Raw genomic sequence first — 25,902 nt, forward strand, 5'->3', positions numbered from 1 at the left:
TACTCTAATGACAGTAATTTCTTTAGAATGAGCTCAACATTTTCCTTTTAGGAACAGATCCACTGTAATAGAGACTATTCATTTATTCATAAAATAATATTTCATGAACACCTAAGTATACACAAAAATCACCATTAGGTGCCCATTACCAGTCTATCCTATAAGGTTTCTGTAAAACTCAAATGAGAGATTTATGTGACTCCACTTTAAAAAATATAAATTACTATATATAGAGAAAATGCTATTTTTATTACATACGTCAATGAGTCACGAACACGTTCAACTGTTCCCAAATATAGAAAGTTACAATTATCTGGGTCTATTTTATTAAAAGTTTTAATAGTAGCTACCACTTATTGAACTCTAAGTACCACTAGTGTGCTATATGCTTCATAACATTTCATTTAATCCCTGCAATAACCTTAGGAAGTGGGTATTCTCTACATTCTAGTTGAGGAAACATAGGTCAAAAAAATCGATGAAGGTCTCATAACTAGAAAGTAGTATTAGAAGAACTGGAACTGGAATCCGGGCCTATTTGTCTGCATAGCCTGATAATTCATTCTCGCCTATAATGTACATTTATTTTGAAGTGATGTTTGTCTTTAATTATATTACAGTGAAGCCACATTTATATTATGAAAAATGAAGCAGTTTTAAGACTATCAAATAGAACTACCACTGTTTCCTGATCATTCAGTCTTCTGTGCGAACAGTAGCAGCGGCTCTGGGTTCTGGCCTGGCTTACCCTAACGCAGGCAAGCTGGTCGCCCCTGCACTTCATGGCCAAATATGATTTTTGCCTTGTGTTTATGTAGTTTTTCTGTCTTTTCCTTTAGCCTGTGCCTTCTCCCTGATGTTCTCATGCCTGCAGTGTGCTGTAGACTAATAAACCAAATAACCAAACATACTGTGACAGTATCTAAGGCAGAGGTTCTGAAAGTTGTGTCCGTAACTCACCTGGTGAGCTAGGTGAAATACAGATTCTTGGGTCCCTCTCCTAGCTGTTCTGATTTAGTAGTATGACGAGAGTGAAGCCCAAGAATTGCTGCCCTATGAATAAAGAACATACACTTTGTGAGAAATCTATTCATTAAATAACGTCCATTTTTAAGTTTTAGATTTTATCTATGGCTTGGATAGTTGAGACTACTAGAGATTTTACACACATACACACACACACATTTGTATATATAGAAGAGCAGGGAGAGAGAACCTGCTATTTGGGAGGCTATATAATTTGAATAACGGACTTCATTTTTTTCTCTCGCTTGTATTGGATGTATTAAATAAAAGTGACAGAAGAGCCCAAAAGTACCACAAAAATGACTTATTGTTTTCTAAAACCTTGCCTTAGCTTGTAAAAATTCTAGGTTTCTTTCTTTTTAAAGCAACTCTTGTGCTCTGCTAGTTACCTGACTTCTGACAAATCACCTAACTCATCTGAGCCACAGTTGTGCCCTCATCTTTAAAATGGAGGTAATAGTACAGCAGGTCCTCGAAGAACGTTGTTTTTGCTCAATGTCATTTTGTTTTAACATTGACCAGATGCCAAAGAACTTAACTGCTGTTTATATCAGTTACCCCGTGGTAAAAAGGTCTTCATCACATGTTGGTTCACTTCCAGTTGCAGAACCTATTGACGTTGTTAAATGAGGACTTACTGTACTTATTTCGCAGGGATGGTGGGAACGTCACAGAGAACGCATGGGAAGTTCCTGGTAAGTACGCAATATATGGCCCCACTTTAAAAATGAACTTTTTATAGGAATCCCAGTTGTTACTATCACAAAAGTTATATAACTCTTCAAGGGACCCAGATTTTGTATGTATACATCCCAATGTAACATAGAGAGAAGCAGAGTGGAGTGTCCTCCTTTAGAGTCTAAGGAGAGAGCTAAAATCTGCATTTGCAGCACATTATTCTTAGTTTAGCTGTAGAAAGAGGCCAGAAAATATTGATTTCTATCTCACACTACATCGTATGCAAAGAAACCAAGACTCTGCTCTTTCAAATATTAGAAACAAACCCTAAATATTTATAATGAAGCATTAGTACCTCAGTGGAAGAAACAGGCATACTAACATGAAAAAACACATTTTATTGCACTTAAGTTATAAGAAAATAAAATTTCTAAGTGAATCAAACCATAGACACAATCCCTTTAAAGGTTGTTTTCCTCCATCATGTCAGGTTGTTACATAACTAAAATTAACCAACTTGAATCTGATTGTTTTAAATCAGACTATAAATAAAACAAACAAAAAAAATAAACAGGAGGAGGAAAAACAGATCGCGTAGGATACAGTGTTAAACCACTTTCACAGTTCAGCTTGAGTTGTGGCTCTTGGAGAATGAGGCAAACCATTTGACTTTTTCATTCATTTCGTTTGTTTGCATGTGACGCCTTTACTACAAAAACTGAGTCGTTTCTGCTTTGTCAGTTACTCAGAGCAATAAAACTGTAACAGTTGTTTTCCCAAATACTGCGAAACACTAAGACTGACCAGCAACTTTATTTTAACTTTGTGTTTTATATATTTTTAAAATATTTTGTCAGTTTTATTTTGTACGTTCATCCATTCACCACAGCCCTCAAAAAGAAAAGTTTCCCCACAGAACAGGCGGGAATAGCTCTGTTCCAAGGAATGTGTTTTAATTTTTGCCCAGATAAAAAGAAAATAAGCTTTGCACACACTCTCAATTCTTTACTTGCAGGCAAACTTCACTCTTTATTACCTGAAACTCTCCCATTCTCAGCCTCTTAGAGGCACAGATGGTTCAAGTTTCAGTGGCAAAAAGTCTTTTTTTCCGTAACCAAACTAGAGCAAATTTGGAATTCAGTCTGGGACTAAAACGTCACAGCAGAAAAAAATAAAAAAAAATAATTTGCTTTTTTTCTTTCATTTAGCAGCATAAATAAGTTTGGCCACTGGGAGTACAGTACAGGGGTGGGACAACAATCCCATATTTGAAGACCTACTTCTAGCACCAGCATCAAGAATTAAATCCATCTCAGGACTCACAGAACCCAGGACAACTTGCCACCTTTGAGCAACATATGCATTGAAGAGTGTATGTGGAAGCGACAGTCAATAGATTAACAGAGGCTAATACTGTGATTGATTGACATTGGCAATGGTTGGCAAAAAAAAAAAAAAAAAAAAAGCTTTTCATGATAACTGTACAAAAACAATTCACAGTAATATATTTTTTTTAGCTTTTCCACTCCAGAAAATTACTTTTGTTGCAGATGCTCTCTAATTAGAAAGTCAACCAGTACTTGTTTTGATGTTATTGCATCTCCTTTCTAGGTCTCAGTGGTAAAAGCACAGGCCCGCAGAACCTGTAACTTTCAGCATCAACACTGCCCAATGACCACTGGAGAAGAAAATAAAGAAATAATTGCACCTGGTTTGATTTAGAAAGTCTCATTTTGCAAAGCTGCCCTCAGTCAAAAGTGAAGCCTTTTATGTGATGAGACAGCAGACGCCTCTCTTGTCAGTTACGGTTTGTCATCTCTTCCTTTTTTCCTTCTTAGTCTGTAGGTCTTTTCACTCTGTTGCCCCAAGCCAACATCCTGCACCACTGAGAACAAGGGATTTTTTTTTTCTTTTTCTTTTCCTTTTTTTTTTTCTTTTTTTTTTTTCCCCTGGGGGAAGGGCAGGGAGGATATCGCCTACACTTTTGGACAAATTCATCTTTTCTGCTCTTCACTTCATGTCCACATCAAAGTCCAGCACCAGCAGCTTGGTTTCTTCAGTGCCATTCCGACTCCCGACCGCACACACCAGCTTTGTGTTCGAGGCTCTGATCCGCCACACAACGCCCCCACTCCCCCCACTCTCCAATGTGACTAGATTTCGAATAAATTCGCCCGTTTTCAAGTCCCATAGTTTTACAGTCCCATCATCTGAGCTGGTAATTACAAAGTTCTTGTTGAACTGTAAACAGGTCACAGCGCTCTGATGCTTGTTGGGACCTAGGCAAGAACCAGACGAATTTCATTACTGCTTAGAAATCATGGCTACGGGTTAGTTACATTGTAATTTGTAGACTTCTACGTTATTAGAAGGTACAGTAAATGAAATATTTAAAATGTCGCATATTTAGAAATTGTATTCTGAGTATGTAAGTATTTAAGCAGGGATGTGAGAAAATCTGGTAGCTGTCTGTAACTGAAACATTAATTTTCAAGAGTTTTGTCTTCCAAGAAGCTTGGTTAGCTACCAGGCACACATTCTGGTTTCTGGATGGAGGAACGAGAGCTTTTCTTGGTGATGACATAGTCCAGCTTCATGTATTCTGCTGATGGACAAACAAGCATAAGACATCTATTGTAGCCCTACCACTTGGAACTGACCAGTCAGGGGCAAAGGCTGAATGAACACTATTCCAAAACTCTGAGGAAAAGACAAAACCAATGAGTAAAAAGCTGCAATACAGCCTGACTGAAGGGAAAAAAAAAAAAAAAAAAAAACACTTTCTAAGGGCTATGAGCAATAAAAAGAAGTTAATCATGACTTAAGAAGTTAACACTGTTGTGCCTCATTTAATAATAGTGGCTTTCACATTTTTCTTTATCTGTTTGGGCACCATAATTCCTTCCCCTCCTTCTAGTTAAGCAGATGGTTAAGGGTCTAAGTTGAAGCCAAAGCAATTTTCTATCAGATTAGAGAAGATTTTGGGTTTTTCCCCATCAAGACAGCTCTTTAACTTTAAATTGGACTACAAACTCAAAATAAAACGATCACTGAAAAAATAAAATGAGAGTACTGCTTTTGTGATATTGCCAAGGTCTTTCTTCACATTGTTCTTTAAGGTTAGGGAGAGTTAACCGTACAGGCAGAAAGGGATGAAACAATTTTATATTAAAAACACAATTTAAAACACTGTCTCAATGGTAGCCTAGTTTTGTTAAGTCAGAGTGGAAATGCTCATGAACTTATCCAAAATACGCATTTTCATTTTATCTGAGGGTAGTTCTTTCTCTTGACTAACGGTCTAATTGTTAACAAACACGACTAAAGGTGGGTAGGCAAAACTCACCTTGCAATGTTTGTAAACACTGTCCTGTTTTGATATCCCAGATTTTAACTGTAGAATCTGCATTCCCAGAGACAAGAATATTGTCTTTGAGTTCCATTCCACTGGTTAACGACTGGTGTCCTGTTAACGTGTGAATGCAATTCCCTGTCTCCACATCCCAAACTCGGATTGATGTATCAAGAGATCCACTCACCACATGGATGCCATCAAACTACAACAGACACAGTTTATTAGACGAGCAGTGTAGACATTCTTGATATTATTTACTGACCTTAATCCTAATGGGGGAGGGGAGCAGAGCATGGGAAACAGGAAATGCCAGGAACAGAATGAGGTACTAGGATAAACTGCATGTAATCAAGCAACTACAGTGCATGCTCTCAGAAGCTTCTACCCAAAATGTTCATTTTTTTTTTGGCCAGTGGCGTCAAACTAGAAATGTTCATTTTATATGGCCAGTGGCTTCAAACTAGATGCAGAAACAATTAAAAATAAAAAACACCTAAAATGGAAATATTATTTTCATATTGTCTGACACACATAGTAGCTACACACTATGGAAAATTCAATAAGGATTACCATTTGAGTTTTACTTTCCAACAGGAAGTTGAAACTACTGATATAGCTTGTGATAAAAGATGTGTATATCAACACCTAAGGCATGGAAAGAGCTAGAGATAACTTTCATGATGTTTAAAAGTTCTACTGAAAATTGTATGTAGAATAAAAATTTCATTTAGAATAACCTAATGCTAATTAGGAAATGAGCCAACAGATAATTACATCTGGAATTAGAAAAGGTGGCATTTTGATAACAAAAGCAAGATATGTAGCACCTCTTTTCTTGCTTCGCAGCTTCACCAAAAGTCAATAAACATCTATTAATTCCCAGATGTGAAATAATGTTGCTACCTCTTTTCTCAATCGAACAGTTTATTTAAATGAGAATATTATATTCGTTAAGGTTCTGAGCATATCACAAAAACAACTGCAACCAATTCCCTCTCCTTCAAATTCATAACCTTTTCTAAGTTAATAAACCTCTTTATCATGTGTCAATATTTCATGACATAGACAGTATTCCATCAATTAAGAAACAAATACCCCAAGAACAGAGCTGTCAGTACCAGGACTCTGTACCAACTGGCTGATTGCTAATGGGCAGTAGTACCTGGTAAAGAAACTACATAAATAATAGGACACGTTTTTGAGTTGAAATTCTGTCTTTCAGAAAATAAAATGAAACCCATTTTCTAAACTTGCTATTAATCCAGTTATTTACCTCAAAATATGGCAATTTACTTAAGGACCTCAAGTTTAAATGTAAACAAAAACATCAATTTAGTCCAATTTACTTCTCTGTGACTACAGCTCAGCAGCCCTGTGAGAGCAGAGCAGCTCGATGCAGAATGGCCCCACCTTCCACTTAGAATGGGGATGGAATCACAATTACATGGTCCATCAGCTTTCAGCTACCAAGGCAAAGGGGCAGCTTTTGGCCAAATTAATCCTCTGCTAAGGAGTTTATTAAAATCGGGTTATTCTCACATGAGACTATCTACCCATTCATTAATAAAGCAAAACTTAGGGCTCCAAAGTCCCAGGTTCCAAGACAAATATTTGTATTTTAGAGGGAAAAATGGATCACTGAAAAGCTGAAACAAATCACATAAATAATTTCAAAGTCTATGCTTTCTTCACGCCAATTTTCAAGTATGTGTAAACAGAAGGATAATTTGATTTATCTTTTCTGGACTGCACTGAAGCCACAATTTGACAGTGGTTATCTGAGCAGAACTCTCTGATGACTCATCAGCAGAGCATCTGAAGGACAGGGGAAGATACGATCTCTTACCTGTAATGAATAGACTCTATTAGTATGCCCCTGCAGCGTGTGTAGACAGGTTTCAGTCTCTGGGTCCCACACCTTCACCATAAAATCATATGCTCCACTAACAACCCTCCTGCCGTCATACTGAACGCAGCGGACTGCTGCTACATGACCCATCAATACATGTAAACACTGGCCTGTTTCAATATCCCAAACCCTAAGAGTGGCATCTCGAGAACCGCTAACAACTCTGTAGGAGGGAAAACAACAAAACAAAAAGTATTAGAATTTTTAATAATGTGAGAAAATATGATATATAAAGTCTGTGGTTAGTAAACTTTTTTCTTTTTTCTTAAGCAGGGACACCTGTTTGCAAAGAAATCCTATGTAAAAACTTGATATATAAACATAAAAAAGTTGAGTTACTCTGGGATGGGAAGTTGGGAAGCCTAGAATTCTGCCTGTTTGGTTCCCCCGCCTAAGAAAAATCGAGTAGATTCTTGGGGTTCTGTGGAACAGTTTGAAAAAACCACTGTGCTATATTGGAAAAAGAAGAAGCAAAAGAAGCAGCAGCGGCAACAGCAGCAGCAGCAAAAGCAGCAAGCTCTAAATATACACAATAAGATCTTAAATTTTAGAAATAAAATGCTAATGTATATACTATGTATAAGATGTTAATGGGAGAACTGTGGGTGGCAGTATTTTGAAAAATTAAAATTCTTTTTATTCTTCCTGCCATTTCCCAAATTTTGATTATGAACACATATTCCCTTTGTGATTACGGAAAAAAATCAAAACAAAAAACAAATCAGAATTTTGAATTTAAACAGCTAACGATATGTGCTTTACACCATATATTCTAGTAAAATCAACCAGTTTTAGACATGTCCTCAAAGGCTGCATATGTTTAGATTTATAAATATTCAGCAGGCTATGTGGGCATTAAGATATACAGATTTCAGAAGATACATATGTAGAGGCAACAGAAGTCCCTTAAAAATTTGGCCCTACATTGAAGTTATACTCTTCTGAAGACCAAGGTGATACAATCGGCAAAATACTGCAATCACCTTTGGATTACAAAGGAGAGCTGAAAACTCAGGTATCTTCATGTCATGACTAAGAGATAAAGAAAAGCAATACTTTCCACATTTGGAAGAGTAGAAAGCAGAAGCATTGAGAGATTTAAGTCAGAACATAGTGCAAACTGAAATGCAAGGTCTCCTGATACCAACACCCCAAATTTTAATAGTAAAGCATACTGTTCAAAGTAGATTCAAATTACAAATGAGAAGGTACCTTTCTTCACATATTACCAATCTAGTGTGAAATCTGCTTAATGTAATGGTTCTTAGTAGAAACGATGCTGTGGACAGAATTAAAGATAAAGATTGGAGTGGATTCACTGTAAGGACTCTTCACAAAGACCTCATTTGACAAATGAAGTAGCAATCACATTTGTTTAACAGAGGTACCATGAAGACATGCCAATAGAAGACGGAAAGACTTTAACAGGAGGGCTTTGTAGGAGGAGATAAAACCAACAGCAAAGGCACTGAAAAGAGAAAAGCAAGCAGTCTCGTTTGGCTGACTATTTTGAAACGTGGATTGAGGATTTTGTCCTTAATTCGGTACGCAACAGAAGGTTCCCAAAGGGCAGGGACATGACCGTAATTAGAGGAGAGTTCTATCAGCTGTGTACAAGGTGAGACGACCAAGTGTGAAACCTGTGTCCGCAGTTCAGGTGATAGGTAATGAGAGAAGAAATTAAAGACCACAGGCCTCAGATTTTGCCCAGATATAGAGGATACGATGGAATGGGGGTATGTAATTAAAAAGACTCGGAGACTTAAAGCTTTGAATAACTGCGTTTGTCCCAATAGCAGAAATATGAATAGCAAAAAAAAAAAAGAGAGAGAGAAAATGATTTTTTTGAAGATGATGAGTCATCAAAGATGTAGAATAAATAAGATTAGAGAATAGTTTCAAGGAGGAAGCCAACAATACTAATAATTGAGGAAGAAATTTAAAGACAACCCCCCAATTTTAAGCCAAAACACTACAGCTTTCCTAGTATAGAAACATCTGAAATCTAATAATTAAAGTCTAATTTGAGCACATTATCACTATCTCTTTATTAAAGGAAATATTATACCAGCTGAATGCTACACAAGAGGCCCCAAATACACAAGTGACAGAGGAAGGATTCCCAAGCACTAGGGATTTTTCCTCACCTTTTTTCATGGAGATGCATACAGCGCACTGTGGAAGTATGCCCATATAAGGTGTGTATACATTCTCCAGTCTCTGCATTCCACACTTTCAGAGTCCGATCTGTAGATCCGCTAATGATGATATTGTCTCTCATCTGTGATGACCATACTCCACCCGTGTGTCCCACTAATGTCCTCAGACACTGGAAAAACACTTAAGATGATTACTTTTTGGTAGAAAGAAAAATGATTTAAATAACATTTCAGTAGCTCATTAAAATTTGGAGTAAGGTTATTTACTCGATTTGATTGTTTGGCATTATCAGAAAATACTTTTTCACATCACTATAACATGACTCCATCATTACCTACCGCTTTGTTTATTTAGTAGCATTACACATTATACAGGCACACACAATTGAGGAACAAGTAGGTAAAAAGTAAACATTTCTCACTAAGGTAGTAGGAAAGCTCTAGCCTGGCCTCTTTGATGAACTAATACTAAAATTACAACTTGGTTTCATCCATGGGAATGGATTCGATGAAAGAATTCCAACAGTGTTGGGTGTGGCTACATACCACTTTTCATCTGAATCTGCCGTAAGGCAGTAGTTAGAAGCCAGGCCAGGTACTTCTAGACAAGTAAAGACAGACATTAAAGCCCTGAAGTCAATCCAAAACTAACATTAAACTATGGAAATATGAAGCTGCTTTTTAAAATTGTAACATCTGATTGGAATATTCAGAAGATTCTTGCCCAAGAATCAACAAGCTATAAGACATTTTAAAAGATAGGTATTTCCCCCCCACACTTTCTTCCATTATTTTTTAGGTAGTCAATTATTTAATTCATGAAAATATTCTCTAAATATTAGCATTCACGAGAGAACCGGTCGAGTATAGTATTGTGTGCAGTGAAACTGACTGCTGGGAGTGCTTTGATCTTCAAACTCCTATTTAAACACCTAGTCTGCTTAACTTCCACCTCACAGGGTTTGACATAAGTCTAAATTAACATGATTTATTTAACTTCTAAACTGTAAGTAGGTTATCAACAAAGCAGTTTACAAGAAAAAACAAATATCCCTCAATGATATTTTTGGAAAAAGATTAGAAAGGAAGGAGATATAATTTAGATGGTTAAAAAGGTGGTAAAAACTAAGACACGAAAAAGAGAAAGCACATCTGTAAAATCTTAAAATAGCTCCCTCACAGAGATAAGACAAACTAAAGGAAGAAGAAACTAATGACATCCCTATCCTGATAAATGTCATCTTCGTGCCAAGGAAGATGATGCTAAAGTAGAAGCTCTGATATTAATTATGAAAGTAAGCTAAGGTCAAAAATGAATTCTTGTTTTTTGTTTTTGTTTTCACTGATTGATCCTTGCAAAGATACACACAAAACAGTGACTTTGTGAAGTGCAGAAAGAAGTACTTACTTTGCCTGTGACTGCTGACCAAACTTTTAAAGTGTTGTCATCAGAACCACTAACTATTCGGTTACCACAAAACTGTAAGCATGTGATCACATGATCATCATGTCCTTTCAGCACCTTCAAGATAGACGTACGTACAGGTTAGAAATATGCTATTAAAGTATTATTTTTGTAAATACTGGTGAAAATAAAAATGAAGACATTAATAGGAACAGTAATCTGTAGTCTATGTCTAGAATTAAAGTTTATATGAAATATGAAGCATTATCATTCCTGGCTGATGAATCAAGTAGTAAACATTTTACTGTTTCATATTCTATTATTTATACTTGAGACATCAAGTATTAAAATTTTACTGAGTCAAGACATAAAGATGGTTCAAACACAAATATATTTTATAATTATATATTTTATCTGTTCTAACCAAGAGAATATGCATCTAAGTTTTGCAATTGTGACACAGAAAAACAATTAACTAGGAAGATCGGAGTAATATTTATCAACTTTTAAAACTTAAAACAAAAGAAGTTTGTTTTAATGTATACACAGTAATAGAACAGTATCTCCCCAAGTTGTTTTTTTCCAGATATATATATATATATATATATATATATATGGAAGAATTTCAAGCATGTTTGCCATTCTTTATATATTTGAAATCTTATAAAAGTCAGAATAATACTTACATTTATAAAAATAAAACACACAAAAGCCACCAAAAAAATTCCAAAACATGAGCATGCCTCAAAAATCATGTCCAGAGCATGTGGTCAGAGAGGTCAGAGAGGGAGCCAATTCTTAGGGTAGAAGTGGATATGACAAAATTCAACAGGATATACAGAAATTTTAATTTACAAGATAGAACTACATGCAGCTCAACTCATCTTTTATTCAAGTACAATTAGTTGTCAGACTAGAGAAATTCGTAATAGAGGAGTATTGTTGGTTACACTTTCAGTTATTTTAAAATATATTGTTTTCTGTGTACAGGAGATAGGTGCCAAGTTATACACAGCTTGCCAAGAAGTAAAATAACACAGCAGGTACTAACACTGATGAATGGTTTCTATTACCCTGTGCACGAGTAGTTACCTTAGGAGATTTGAGTTCTCCTCGCCTCCAGTTAGTATCAATTCTGTGCTGTCTGATGTATGCACTTTTCCATGGACTGTGTATGAAACCGGGTTTTATTACTTTTCTTCTCTTGATGTGCAATGGTTCATCAATACCTAGTTTTAAAAAGTTAAAGAGTATAATTGCCTTCAACAGTAATTTAAATTACACATTTTATAATGTATCTCATTTTCCCGTGCTGAAAACCACCGAAATGAAGGAAACTGTCCAATTTCTAACACTATTATCACAAAACAATGTTTGCATCCTGTATAGTGTTCTTTTGTATTGACTATTTCATTTCTTTCTCAAAATGATTCTATGAAATGTTGGTGAGGATGTGCAGAAATTGGAACCCTTATGTGATACTTGTGGGACTATAAAATGGTGTAGCTACTATGATGGCTCCTCAGAAACATTAAACATATGATCCAGCAATTCCACTTCTGGATATATACCCAAAAGTATTGAAAACAGGAACTCGAACAGATATTTGTACACCCTTGTTCATAGCAGCATTATTCCTAATAGCCAAAAAGTGGAAGCCACCTAAGTGTCCATCGATGAATGAATGGATCAACACAATGTGGTATATGCATACAATGGAACATCAGTCAACCTTAACAAGAAATTCTGATACATTTACCACATGGATCAACTTGAAGACATTATGCTAAATGAAATAAGCCAGTCACAAAAACACAAATAGCGTATTATGATTCCACTTATACAAGGCACCTAGGGTTGTCAAATTCACAGAGAGAGAAAACAGAATTGTGGTTGCCAGGATCGGGGGAGGAGGCCAGGGCGCCCTTGGGTAAACGGGTATGTCATCTCAGCTGGGAAAGGTGAACAAGTTCTGGAGATGGATGGTGGTGATGCTTGTACAACAATGTGAATGTACTTAATGCCATTGAGCTGTACACTTAAACTTGTTCAAATGATAAATTTCATGTTATGTATATATTACCATTATTTTTTAAAAAGTCATGAAAATAATGATTCTATGAGAGAAGACGGTAAGGCAGGGATGATTAATCCCACTTTGTGCATACAGACACTTGAGAAGAGGTTTCCTTGCTTAGTCCAAACCAGACAGGGCAGAGGCAGAACTGGAATCCAAGTATCCTGGCTCTTCACCTCCAAGCTTTACTAATCATCCGTGCTCCCCACTCAGCTGTTACCTCCATGGAGAGGATGACCTACGGAGTATCTGTCTCACGCTCTAAGATTCTTTCTCAAAAATGTTGTTTGTCAGAGGCAAACAATATCTTTACATTTTTTTCAAAAATACTATTTTTCTGGGTGCCTGCTGGAAAAAAAAATGCTTTAATTCATATGAATGATACCTACTCCTCTACTAAGGGAATTTTTTCTTTAAGGTTTCAAGAACCTAAGCTCCATGATAGGAAGAAAATAGGAGTTCACTACTATTGTGTTTCCCCGAAAATAAGACCTAACCGGAAAATAAACCCTAACATGATTTTTCAGGATGACATGTCCTGAACATAAGCCTTAATGCGTCTTTTGGAGCAAAAACTAATATAAGACCCGGTATAACCCCAGCATTTAAGAATGTCTAGTTCATAGGAGGTATTCAAAAAATATGTGTGGAAGGAATAAACAGAATATGTAATATTTGAGTATTTAATTGCTAATATAACTTTGGGTTTCCTTTAAATCATCCTCAGCTTGACTTTTTCATTGTTTATTAATTCTACTAGAGACTGGGAAGCAAATCAGATATATTTGCTAGTAGTTATAGAGTTCATTAAAGGGATTAGCTGCAAGATTTAGCTCATTTGACCACATGGAATAACATGCAGATTTTATATAAGTATGTGAATACCAATGAAGACTCATTCTTGGTTCTCTGATAGGCTGCCTAAGTTCTCTGTTTTCATATATTCACCACTTTATTCTACTTGCACATAAGACTTCTTACTTTTATTTTTTCTCTTTGTTTTCAGAATCACTTTTGTTTTGAATCGCTTTTTCAAAGTACAAACATTTTCTCTATGTAATTTTGAACCTTACCCTCTTCTTTGCATTTCTCTCTCCAGAGAAGGTTGTCTTCAGCCAAAATTCTCCAGTACCGACACGTCTGAGCCGCCTGTAACAGGTCTTTGGGTTCCAGGAATGAAAGCACATAAAGTGCCAGCTATGAAAAGAAAAAGCATAGTATACCCATATTTTTACAAGAAGTACACAAAAATAATAAGCATTTATAGATAAATGTAATATAATTCTGTGTTCTAATTTCTAAAATTATGAAAGGCAGTAGCTTCCAATATTTAATCTTAACAAATATATACCAAATTTTAAAAACTCAAACACTGTATTGGTTTTTATGAACTTCACTCCACTAAACTCCTCACCTCTTATATTAAGGCTTGTTCTTGCCTTTTTTGGGGGGTGGGGGGAGGGAAAGGGAACAGGACTTTATTGGGGAACAGTGTGTACTTCCAAGACTTTTTCCAAGTCAAGTTGTTGTCCTTTCAATCTTAGTTATGGAGAGCGTAGCTCAGCTCCAGATCCAGTTGCCGTTGTTAGTTGCACGGGGTGCAGCCCACCATTCCTTGCGGGAGTTGAACTGGCAACCTTGTGGTTGAGAGTCCATGGCCCTTGTGGGAATCGAACCGGCAGCGTTCGGCGTTAGGAGCACGGAGCTCTAAGTGCCTGAGCCACCGGGCCGGCCCCAGCTTGCTCTTGCCTTTGCTGTTGAGTCTCGAATCAAGAATTCTATCTAATCTAATCTAATCTATTTTACTTTATTAGTTGTTTAAATTTTGTCTTTTTCTCTCCCTAGTACAATGTAAATTCATTGAAGACAGGACTTAAGATAAGAAATGGGATTTATTTATATTCTGTGTTGTATGATTTTAGATCACTTCTGACAGTTAAGTATAATTAATAGTTCTTTATCACATCAAAGTACTTATTATCACAATGATGAACTTTTCAAACATTTACACCTTTTACTGTAAATGACAAAAGGGGACAATCATTAAACCACTGCTTAGACATATAAATGTAATTGGGTCCTAATTACTTTACATTGCTTAAGGGGATTTTCTTGATGGGCAAGATAAGAGTTGTATATGTGAGCTAGCTCTTGGTATATCATTGATTTTAAAATTTTGTTTCCAATACTTGCAAACCATCCATTTTTTTGTGTGTAAAGTCAATGTAAATAAATAAAGGAAATGGAAAAAGAAGGAAAAGGGGAATAAAAGCTTCTGAGTACGCTTATTCAATTAGCCTCAAAAAAAAAAATCACACAGAAATTCAAATTCTGATATTAGGACAAAATTGATTTAAACAGAGCAATAAAAAAATAAAAATAAACAGAAACAATAAAGTTTAGCTTTCATATAAATTAAATTACAAGGATTAAAACAAACTATCACTTAAAGGGCCAAGAATTATATAAGGGAGTAAAAGCACAATTTGAATTATTTTTTGATGCTAAAAAAAAAAAATTATAAATCATGCTTTCCCAATGACTTTGTATATATGGAGTTCATCCTTAATGACAAATTAATTGAGTACAATCTATATAGAAAGTACTTCAACTAGTCAGTATTCAATTTAATACTACTGACAAATACTGGGCAATTTTTTGTGGAATAATTATTTTTGGTCTGTCAGAGAAGATCATTATCACATAAAAATGAGTCATTTAACATAAAAAAGTCATATTCAGCAATTTATGTATATGTGTGTACATCCATACACATATACAAATATATGTGTATATATCTCAACATTGTAGCTTTTCATGAATACTCCGTAAGCCACTTAATTTTGAAATTATCAATCAATCAAAACCGAGGCAAGTTTTCTTAGTGTTAATATAACAGTAATGTGATACCACTATATTATTAATCTCTCATGTGAAATTGATATTTAACATAGAAATATCAGGCACAAAGTTGTATTTGTGGAAAAGAGATACTATGTAATCCCCAAGATATTTAGAAAGGCCATATGAAAAAGTCTACTCTTTGGTTTAGTTATCCAGCTGAAGTAGAAATCAGGTAATTTATAGAAACATTCAAAGGAATTTAAAGGCTAGGAAACAAATCCAGAGCAGTTTAAATTTTAAAAAGTATATCCCAAAATCAACAGGTAAAATTTCCTTCATTATGGTGATTAAAAGGCCCTAACTCAATTATGAACTTCACCGTATTAAATGTTTGTATTTAAATCTGGCCAGTTCTATCAAACATCTAGGTATTATAGAAAATACACACAGCAAAATAAGAAAATATGCATCAAAAAATCCGAATCAGGAAAAAATATACATCAGAAAAGAAGGTTTAAATCAGGGAAAATGTAAAACACAAATATGCTGGCAACAATATCTTACATGGTTTTTGAATGAAACTGCCAAGCAACGAGGAAACAACAGTTAGATTACACAATTCTTAGTGTGCATTATGAAGAAGTATACCAATTCCTTACAGGAAGTGAGGTTTTGTCATGTGGGTTTCCTCAGTAGATGGGAGGGCATGGTCCCACACTACATCTCTACCACACCATGGTAGGGGATTACAGAGTTCTTGCAGCTAAGTCCAACGGTGTAGTTAATGCAGTTTTCAACTCATTTGTCTTAAAGGTAAAATCTAGACTAGTAATTCTTCTTGGGGTAGAAGTAATTCCACTTCTACAACACAGAAGCTCTTAAATTGAAGCCATTTCAGATAATTAATTACCTTCTCCTTGCCCAAACTTGTGATTTCAGTGAGAGTTGCTATTTTTTGTTTTTTTCTACAACCTATATAAAAAAGTCCACCATATTATACTTAAAAAGTGATGATACTTTTCTCGAATTGCTATTTCAGTGGATTAAATTAGTGAAAGAAAAAAAGAATGAAGAAAATATTGGCTGATCCTATGTTAAAAATTTAGGTTTTGTTCTAGATCATATATTACTATGCTTTTCTTGGCATTTACATACAAAACAAGGATAATGTTGTTTATCACAAGCCTCCTATGTAGACTAGTGAGATTTTTGTAAAGGTGATTGAGATTAATAAGTAAATGTTGGCAAAGAGCTTTGAGATCTGTTGAAAGGAGTTGTAACAAAATTATTATACGTCCAGTTCCTGACATGAAAGAAATGTGTTAAATGACAGTACTTAGTTTCTGATGAAATAATATTCGTTTCCTTAAGGATTTAGAACTATACCATTATTTCTCCACATATAAAATAAAGCATTTTTCAAAACAGAAAAATTTTTTTCTAGTAGTTGGAAAAAAAAGCAAAAAGCGTAGATGATATGCTAAGCCAAGGCTGAGTCTCATTCTCTTACCTAGCCTCACTGTTTTTTCCTCAGGCAATCTTTAAAAGAACACAATCTCCCCACCCCCCAAAATATTTCATTGTATTTACTCTGGTTATCAATAATTTGTGCTTCATTCTTAGACTCTTAAAAATATTTTCATATTCTTCTCATTTTAAATTACATTTTTGTGTGTTAAGAAGTGGAAATCCAAATAAAGAAAACAAAACAAAACTCATTATTCTTAGACATAAGAGGACAAACTAGACTAAGAGAAAGCCTGTCTTTTAACAAAATACTACCTTCTAAAATAAGGAGGCTATCAAGAGAAACTATGAAGAATATCTCAAAGGTGAATAAATTCACTTTCAGTCAAATACCTGTGAAAGTGTTTCCTATGATTAACACCCTTCTGGAAGGAAAAAAAGCTTACGTCACTTTCATAAGCCACATCTATTCAAAGGACTCAGTTTTAGAATGAGCCAGCAAGAATAAATATTTTCTGGGACAATGTCATTTTTTAAAAAAAATCACTCCAAAGAAGAAACATTTCAGGATAAAGATGTTTTTTTCCACTTTGCTTTTTCCTGGAGTTATGCGTAGTTTCATACATTAAATATAATGAAATTGTTTTATTCATATCCAAATTATTATTGGGAGGATCTTTAATGCTCTTAGGATATTTGGAATGGTTATCTAAAAAAATTGACTCCTTTTCTCTTCAATTTGAAGTTTCAGGATCATTTGCAATTGTATAGTAGTGTTTTATATTGTTTTCTTAGCTGACGTATTATTATTAGTGGCACACATAACATTTGTGAAAATATGGTGACATTCATTACTGAATGTTATATTATTCGCTGACAAAGATGAAACTATGAAGCCTATAGCTTCGATAACAAACTACATCTAAACTGTGCCTAATTTATACAGTCAAGAATGCCCATATGATCATAATCAATCCACAATTTACAAAGTGTCAGTTTACATAAAGATATAAAAACAAGTGGGCATAAATAATTCCAAAAGAAATGCTACACGAATGCAATTTGTAAGGGAAATCTGTAATTGTGTGTGTGTGTGTGTGTTGTGTAATGGGAGCCGAGAAGTGGGATGATTAGTAGAAAAAGATATACAAGTGAAATTCCATATATTTCATAATAATTACACAAAGTTAGTAATAGAGAACTACAATTCAATAGAATCGTAAAACTGTTATTCTCAAGGGGCCTTAGGATAGACAAAATAAGAAAAAAAATGACTGTTTTTAATAAAATCAGAATTTTAAAAAACTCTATTATTATAATGAACATACCAAGACAACTAAAGGTTGGGCTTCAAATAACCTGGGAAAAAGCCTTGGTAAAGAAATAATCAAATTAATGAAACTCAATAGCTTACTCCTATATATGATTTATTCCAGTGGTAGAAAGAGGTAAGTATACTTTCATCTGAAAATTGTATTATTAAGTCACGGCAGGTTATCATTTACAGCCCTCTTTAACACTAAAGAGCTAAACTGGCAATACTGAATACCGTAATTAGGATGACGATGTGTTAAAGATGGTAGCTGTTGGGATACAGTCTCAAATAGTACCCAGTGAAAATTATAATTGATCACCCTTACCTCTTTTGGGAGCAACGAAATGAAGTCTCGTTGAAACTGGGGTTCTATCACTTGCATCATATGTTTTACTTGGGTTGGTTCACAACTATCAATAAGTTCATCTAAAGCAAGCAATTTCTCTGGTCCACTCCAGCTCTATGGAAGAGGAATTCGAAATTGTTATTATTTTAATAGATGTCTCAAATTATGAAATCATAAAGAAGATCCACATTTACACGCAAAATTAAAAGGGGCTCCGGAGAGTGATATTTTCTCCAGAGGTCATTGAAGTGATAATCATTTAGTCTCATCAAATTTACTAGCTACCTTTAGTTTATAAAAGCTTAAAAAGAGTCATGGTTTTGACAGAAAAATACTTTTGCATTACATTATTACAATTGTTCTATATTCATCTACTACTAAGATCCTGGTTAAGAAACCAAAATTTTATTCAGAAACATCAGTTTGGGTCACTAAACAAATAGGAAATTTTGGGGTTAATTTGAAGTTTGATTATGTTGTGTTTCCCTCACATAACTTCAAATCCTGGTTCAGAACTTACCTCTTTGACAACATTTACACTGATCCATCTCCACTCATCTCTGATCAATTATAATCAAAACTATAAACTCTGATTTACTGATTTATATTCCTCACAAGATTTCGGGTGGCTTTTTATAATATGTTGTTCCTCTCTGTCTATATTACAAGGATTCTTGGACACTCGGATAAGGAGATACCCATTCTGGGTAAAGGATAACTATATTGACTTGATTAAAATGCAGCTACAATTAAGTCACTTTTAATGTAAACTCCTTCATCTCCTTTGCATATACTAATGCCTGTTTTAAAAATATTTTGGGAACTGTTTAGGGTAATTTAGGGTTAATCTTGTATATAAAAATATAGTGAAAAACCTTGCAATATACAAATACTCTATATACTTTATGAATTAACTACATTAATAGCTACTACGAATACTTCTAACTTAAGGTAATATAATATACATGTTTAATATAGTATACATGTTTTCTTTCTTCAATGTAATAGTACTGTTTTTAAAAAAGAAATGAATAAAAAAATATTAGTACACTACTAGCAGATGTAAAAACATCTTTTATCAAGGATTTTAGGGATGGAGTACAGAATGAAAAGAAGCCAGAAGAGAACGTAAATAACTAATTCAGATAGGTAAATATTAGAAACTGTGTCAGAAATTTCTACATATTTAAGGAATAGTCAGTCCATGGCAAAAATTATGCCTGCCTAGCAAAATGATTCTAAGACTTTAAACAATATTTATACTTTATTTTAAATAACATTTGATTTAACAAGGCAAATCAAATTTTAATTATATCTCATATAAATTCTATATACATTTAGGTGTTACTTTGTGACACTTTACTGCTAAAGATTAGTAACAGAAGCTGCAAACTACATAGTAAATGAGACCTTCCACTGACCAGACACACTCAACAATCTAATTACTTAAATTCACATCCCTTAGATGGTTCCAGCAAAGGTCTGGATCATACAGGCAGTTTTCCTCTCTCCAGCCTGGATTTCATCCATGAACTCCAAACCTGTATATCAAAGTGCTTACTCAACACGTATTTTTGGATATGGAATAGAAACCTAACATGTCCATGATCTTTCTCTTCAAATATACATGTCCACAATCCTCCGTATTTCAGTAAAATATAACTCTATTAATTGCTCAGGCCAGAAACTCTTGTGTCATGCTTGATTCCCTCACTCTCACCAGCAGATAGTTCTGATCTATCAATGAATTCTAAGACCTTAAACTTCAAAATAGATCCAGAATCTGAGTATCACTACACTAGTATAAGCTACAATTACCTCTCACCTGGTTTATTCCTATAACCTCTTACCCAGTCTCACAGCTTCCCACCTTTGCCCTCCCTCCTTGTTCTATCCTACAACACGGAGTAGTCAGAGTGATACTGCTAAGTTACTCACTCTTCTGTCTAAAATTCTCAGGATCCAATTCATTCAAGTAAAAACCAAAGTCTTTAGGCTGGCCTCAAGGCTATAATTTCCTATTCCTTTCCCTCGTTCACTCTGCTTTAGCCATAGACACGCTTCTGTGCCTCAAACACACCGTGCACGCTGTGCTGTGCGGCAGAGCCTTGTCACTTGCTGTTCCCTGGAGCATTACGTCCTTAGATACCCACATGGCTTGCTTCCCTCCATCTTTCTCTGAGACCTGCTCTGGGCAACCCTTCTAAAATTTCCAAACCAGTTCCAATTCCCTCTCCTGACTAGAATGTAAGTTCTGAGAAAATGGGTGTTTTGTCTGTTTTGTTAACTACCATATCCCAGGTCCAAAGGAGGGCCTCGCCCAATAAATATTTGCTGAAAAAAATGAAAGAATCCCCAAAGAGTCAAGAAATAGTGCACCAGCACTATCTCAAAATCTTTACAGAAAGGTTCTACCCTTTATATTTGAGGATATTGCTAGAACTTGCTCGCTTAGTCTAGTTCCAAGACAGTATCTAAATCTTGTAAACATACATGGTTTAGCAGCAAGGGATGTATGTATTAATTCGAAAACCTTGCAATTAATAACTATATTAAAACAAAATAACAACAACCCACACCAACCTTTAATGAGGAATAGTGGAAAGAGCACTGAATTGGGGATCAGAAAATCCAACTTTTGGAGGAGATTTGCCACTAATTAAGTTACAGTTTAACCTCTGCAGCCTGAGTTTCTTTATCTGCAAAAATGTTGGATAATTCTGATAATAATTATTTTATTTTTGTTCTGAAAAACAGTTGTCCTGAAAAAGAAAAAAGCATCTTTGTTTGGTCTTTCATGGTAAAGTTATGTAGGAACATATTAAAGGAGTTTGGAAAAACATTCCAAATTCAGAGAGGCTCAAGAGAAACAAAATTTAATTTGTGGACAAAATTGCAAATGCAAACTTCAAAATTCTCCGTGAAAGTGATATTTGATTTCAGGTAATTAGAGAATGCAGGTAGGAGGGAAGACCAGCAGGAACGCTAAACTGTAATCAGGGGCCTAGGTTTCACCAGCAAATGCACTGTGGAACCGCGTGGAAGTCTGAGTGGGAGACCCCACCTGTGTAATGAGAAGCTTGGGCCAGACCAGTGGTTCCAAAGAATGCTAGTTGAGGAATCCAAGAATCTCAGAGTCCTACAACCCACCATCAAAGGGTCTGATTCAGTGGTCAAGGTGAGGCTGAGGACATTTTGCGTTTTAAATAAACAACTCATCCAGGATGGATGCAGGTGAGTCACAAACCAGCAGTGAAACCAAACAGTACAACCTGGGTGATCCTTAGGATCCCAATTAGATACATATCTTATGACTTCGGAGGGTACTGTGCCTGAATCTCATGCGATAAAGAACTCACTTCTCTAGTCCCTCCAGCACATGTTATCCCGTCTGTTTCAACAGTTCCAGGAGTGGAGAACTTAACTATCTCCCATTCTACTGTGGGTCAGTTCTAATTGTTAAGTTCAACTTACATCAAAATCTGACTCAAAGAATATGATCCAGGTTTTATTTTCTGAAAAAACCAAGAATCAGCCTGATTGCATTTTTATATGGAAGTCTTCAAAATGTTAGACACAACATTTTCCCTTAAACTTCTCTGGCTAAATAAATGGCTTTCTTCAACTCTTCCTCATACAACAAGGTTTCTTGATCACTGTTTCAAATACAATCGCAAAATAATACTGAATTCATTTTCTTTTGGCATTATTCGGTTTTAATATTTTGTTGAGTGCCAAAAAATCTAAATAAAATCAGTTAGAAAACATGTACAATTTCTAAGTGTTACCATGAAACTCGATTAAATCCTTCAATAGAGCAGTTTTCACTCCACTTTTAATTTCAAAACACAAAAGTACTTTCTACTTTATCATTTTAAACAATATTTTCAGTATAACAGGTATTTTCAAAGTACATTTATAGTTTTAATGCAATGCAAATGTGCTTCCATTAAAATAATACTAATAATGGGAGTCTTACTGCGTCAGTATGAAGCTAGCGTTAATAGGCCTTTTAGACCTGAGAAAACTGTGGCTCACAAAAGCTATTTCTTGACCTAGAGAGAGAAAACTAACATTTATTGAGTCTCCACTATATTTCCAACTATAGCTTTAAGCACATTTATGTTTTCTCCCTTCTGACGACTTTTTAGTGTTATATCTATTTTACAGAGGATGAAAATAAACACATAATATCAACATTATACAGTTATTAAGAGGCAAAGCCAGAATTTGTACTAAAAGCTTTTCTCCTAAGTCATATTATGCTTCTCATTATATCAGAATGCCTCTGAATATAATTTTCAACATAAGAGAATGTTGACGTTATTGGTGTCTTTACCTAGTCTAAAATTTTCAAGTGAAAAACCATATATTAACACCCCAATGACATACATGTAAACAACAATAAAAAAGAACAATCCTCTCCCCCAAAATGAACAATCTGAAGCATCAACCAAAAAAAGAACCAATGGCTACTGAAAATTCAAACAGTACAAAATTTCTGGGGTGTTCTGTTTTGTTTTTAATTTGTACTTCTACTTTGCAGTGGCATTCTGTTTCAATTTCCCTTTATCCAAAATGGTGTGTCATTTGTTCTCATTCAATTTATAAATTGCGCACTTTGTCAAAATAGATGGAGCTGGACCAAAACAATGCTGTGTCACACTGCCTTAGGAGCAACAGCAGAACAGTAAGGGGACACACTCTCCCATTTTGCTTGTTATACAACAGAAAAGTCATCATTAAATGCCCCCACAGCACGTCTGTAGAAATCATGCCAGTTTAATTATCCCTCATAGTCATTTACTATATACCACATAGGTCAATCCATGACTCCCCCAACCTTACTATGGAATGACATCTCTCCACAAGTTAGGCATTAAAGTATTGTAAACCTTTTAGGCAAGGGATTCATTTCTTGTTACTTTGGCACCAGCCCTAAAAACAAAAGGCAGTGAGGCCATGGATGAGTCAGGGACAGACATGGTATTCAAAGGATTAAGGTCCTGATCTACCTGTCTAGCTGACCTTTTATTGCTAGTAGATTTCTTTGCTATCGAATAGTTATCTGAAAACAACAACAACAAAAAAAACACAACAATGGGTCTTTTTACAGAACAGAAGCTAGCCTAATAATCTGTAGTTTACTGAATCTCATTAATTCTAAGAAATAAGCTATTTTAATAAAGAAATCAATGTTTCTGAAGTTGGGATGCATCTAATAACCTTGGTATCTCAGGTGTGATGACACACAGTCTGTGGTAACATGGACATTTCATTAAGTAAAGCACGAGCTAGCTAAACAAGCAATTGTACAAAGGATTCCCTAAAACACTCTCACTGCAAAATAGCATACAAATGCCCCCTATTACATAGATCGGTATTTGACAAAGTTCTATTAAAGCTGGGGGAAACACCCTAAATGTCTAGCAAATAATATTTTAGAATGTTGGAAAGAAATGGGCCCATACTTAATTTAAATCTCACTCTGAATTACCTTCTGGTAAGAAATAAAGCTTTGCATATGAAAGAAATATTTTGAAGGCTGTCTACAGTGATGAAACTAACTGTAATTTTTGATCATGGTACTTTCTTAGACAAATGATAGGAACTCAGTTTGTGCACAACTCACATGCTGTGTTGCTCACACTACATGCATGTGCAAGTATGACAGCACACACAGTCCCATTTCCTTGGCTTAATTAGAGATGGCAAAAATCTTAAAATATTTCTTAAGACTGTATAAAGGTTTGAGTTTTATTTTCACCTCTTATTGATAGATAACCATTTTTTTTAAGGGTGCAACAAAAAATTCAGACTTCTGAGGGCACACGTGGCGGGGGAAAACTAGTTTAAAACTTTTTAAAAATTATGAGCTGGGAGGAGGAGAGAGAATAATCCTTGGGGCAAGGTAAGTTTAATCAATAAATGACTATAAAAATAAAACAACAAAAACCAGTTCTTTGTAACTGAAGTGGTTCATAACATTGTAATGACAGCACTACTGACATTTTGGGCCGGGTAACTCTTTGCTGTGGGTGGCTGTCTGTGCCTTCCATTGCCCCTACACATTAGATGCCCTGTAGCTGTAACAACCAAAAATATTTTAACTAAGGGAAAATCCCCTCCCACCGGTCAAGAACCTCACTGCTCTAACTTTTCAGTTACCAACTGGAAAAAAAAGGTTATCCTACTTTCTCTGAAATCACCTGAAGGGTAGGAAACAATTTTTAAAATCCACTTAAAAGCAACATTGCTTCAAGTGAGTTTTCTAGCTACAGAAGAAAAACAGGACATTTATTTTGTTTTTGCCCAGGTATTTAAAATATTACGATGTACATAAATGGACATCTTAAAAATCTGAAATGTGAACTAAAGTATCCTCTTTTTCAACCATTATTTCTTTGTATATTCATAAAATACCACAAACTAAGCAGCCAGAGGGAAGGAAATATATTCATTTTATATTAGAATGGTGGCTAATATCACAGATACCTTTACATAATTTATATTATTTACTATTTACAAAGAATAATTGAGTGTTTAGCTCATGCCAACTATTGTGCTAAATCCTTGATTTATATGCATTATCTCACTGGAAGAAGAGATAATGCATTTAATATCACTATCATGAGTTACAAAATGTATATTTTCAAGGTTTGGTTGTAGCTAATCATCCCAGTGAATTTTCAAAGAATTTAAATGCTACAAAAATATAATAATCAGAGTAAGCCATACACAGAATGGCGTAATGAAAAGAAGCTGCATCAACTCTCGGAGGCTACCAGGGTAATAGTGATGGGTAAGTTACCACCAGTGACTAATTAGCAGAGTTCTTCACATTACTCCGAAATGCTTCACTTCCAAGCAATGCAGTTCAGAACACAAATATACTTATCAACCCAGAAACTAACCATAAAGGGGAGAAGAAAGAAAGTTCTTATTATCTAAAAAGGAATAAAGGAAATGCAAATGCATACTTCCATAAAATAAGCATTGGACTCTCCTGATTTAATACACTTAAAAATTAAAAGGAGCGCCCTTATTTTTAATAGCATTTTTTAAACTGAGATAAAATCCCCCATTTTAAATGCACACTGCAGTGGTTCCCAGCACACCCATCTTGCTGTACCGCCATCACCACAATCAATCCAATTCCAAGAACACTTTCATCACCCCAAGAAGAAAACCGCGTACCTATTAGCAGTTAGTCTCAACCTCCCCTCCCACCAGAGCTTTACAATCATTTAATCTACTTTCTTTCTCTACGGATTTGCCTGTTCTGCTATAAAATCATGCAATATGTGGCCTTTGTGCCTGG

The 25,902-nt window shown here is 35.1% G+C and overlaps 1 protein-coding gene across 10 annotated transcripts in view; it reads right to left on the reverse strand.

The window, feature by feature from the left end:
* Positions 1-2,082: 2,082 nt before the first annotated feature.
* FBXW7 (F-box and WD repeat domain containing 7) overlaps positions 2,083-25,902 on the reverse strand; it is a 173,020-nt gene continuing 149,200 nt past the window's right edge. For 8 of the 10 annotated variants that reach the window (XM_033134249.1, XM_033134255.1, XM_033134254.1 and 5 more), the window contains 8 exons: positions 18,561-18,695; positions 13,683-13,806; positions 11,625-11,761; positions 10,536-10,649; positions 9,116-9,297; positions 6,906-7,131; positions 5,051-5,261; positions 2,833-3,983 (listed from right to left, as the gene is read on the reverse strand). In XM_033134249.1, coding sequence (XP_032990140.1) covers positions 3,715-3,983; positions 5,051-5,261; positions 6,906-7,131; positions 9,116-9,297; positions 10,536-10,649; positions 11,625-11,761; positions 13,683-13,806; positions 18,561-18,695 — 1,398 coding nt within the window. In that variant the 3' untranslated portion in view covers positions 2,833-3,714. Of the gene's footprint in view, positions 3,984-5,050; positions 5,262-6,905; positions 7,132-9,115; positions 9,298-10,535; positions 10,650-11,624; positions 11,762-13,682; positions 13,807-18,560; positions 18,696-25,902 lie in introns of all 10 variants that reach the window. The other 2 variants (XM_033134256.1, XM_033134258.1) reach the window with 2 other exon arrangements.

The sequence above is a fragment of the Rhinolophus ferrumequinum genome, chromosome 18 (assembly GCF_004115265.2).
Source record: "Rhinolophus ferrumequinum isolate MPI-CBG mRhiFer1 chromosome 18, mRhiFer1_v1.p, whole genome shotgun sequence".
NCBI classification, from domain to species: domain Eukaryota; kingdom Metazoa; phylum Chordata; class Mammalia; order Chiroptera; family Rhinolophidae; genus Rhinolophus; species Rhinolophus ferrumequinum.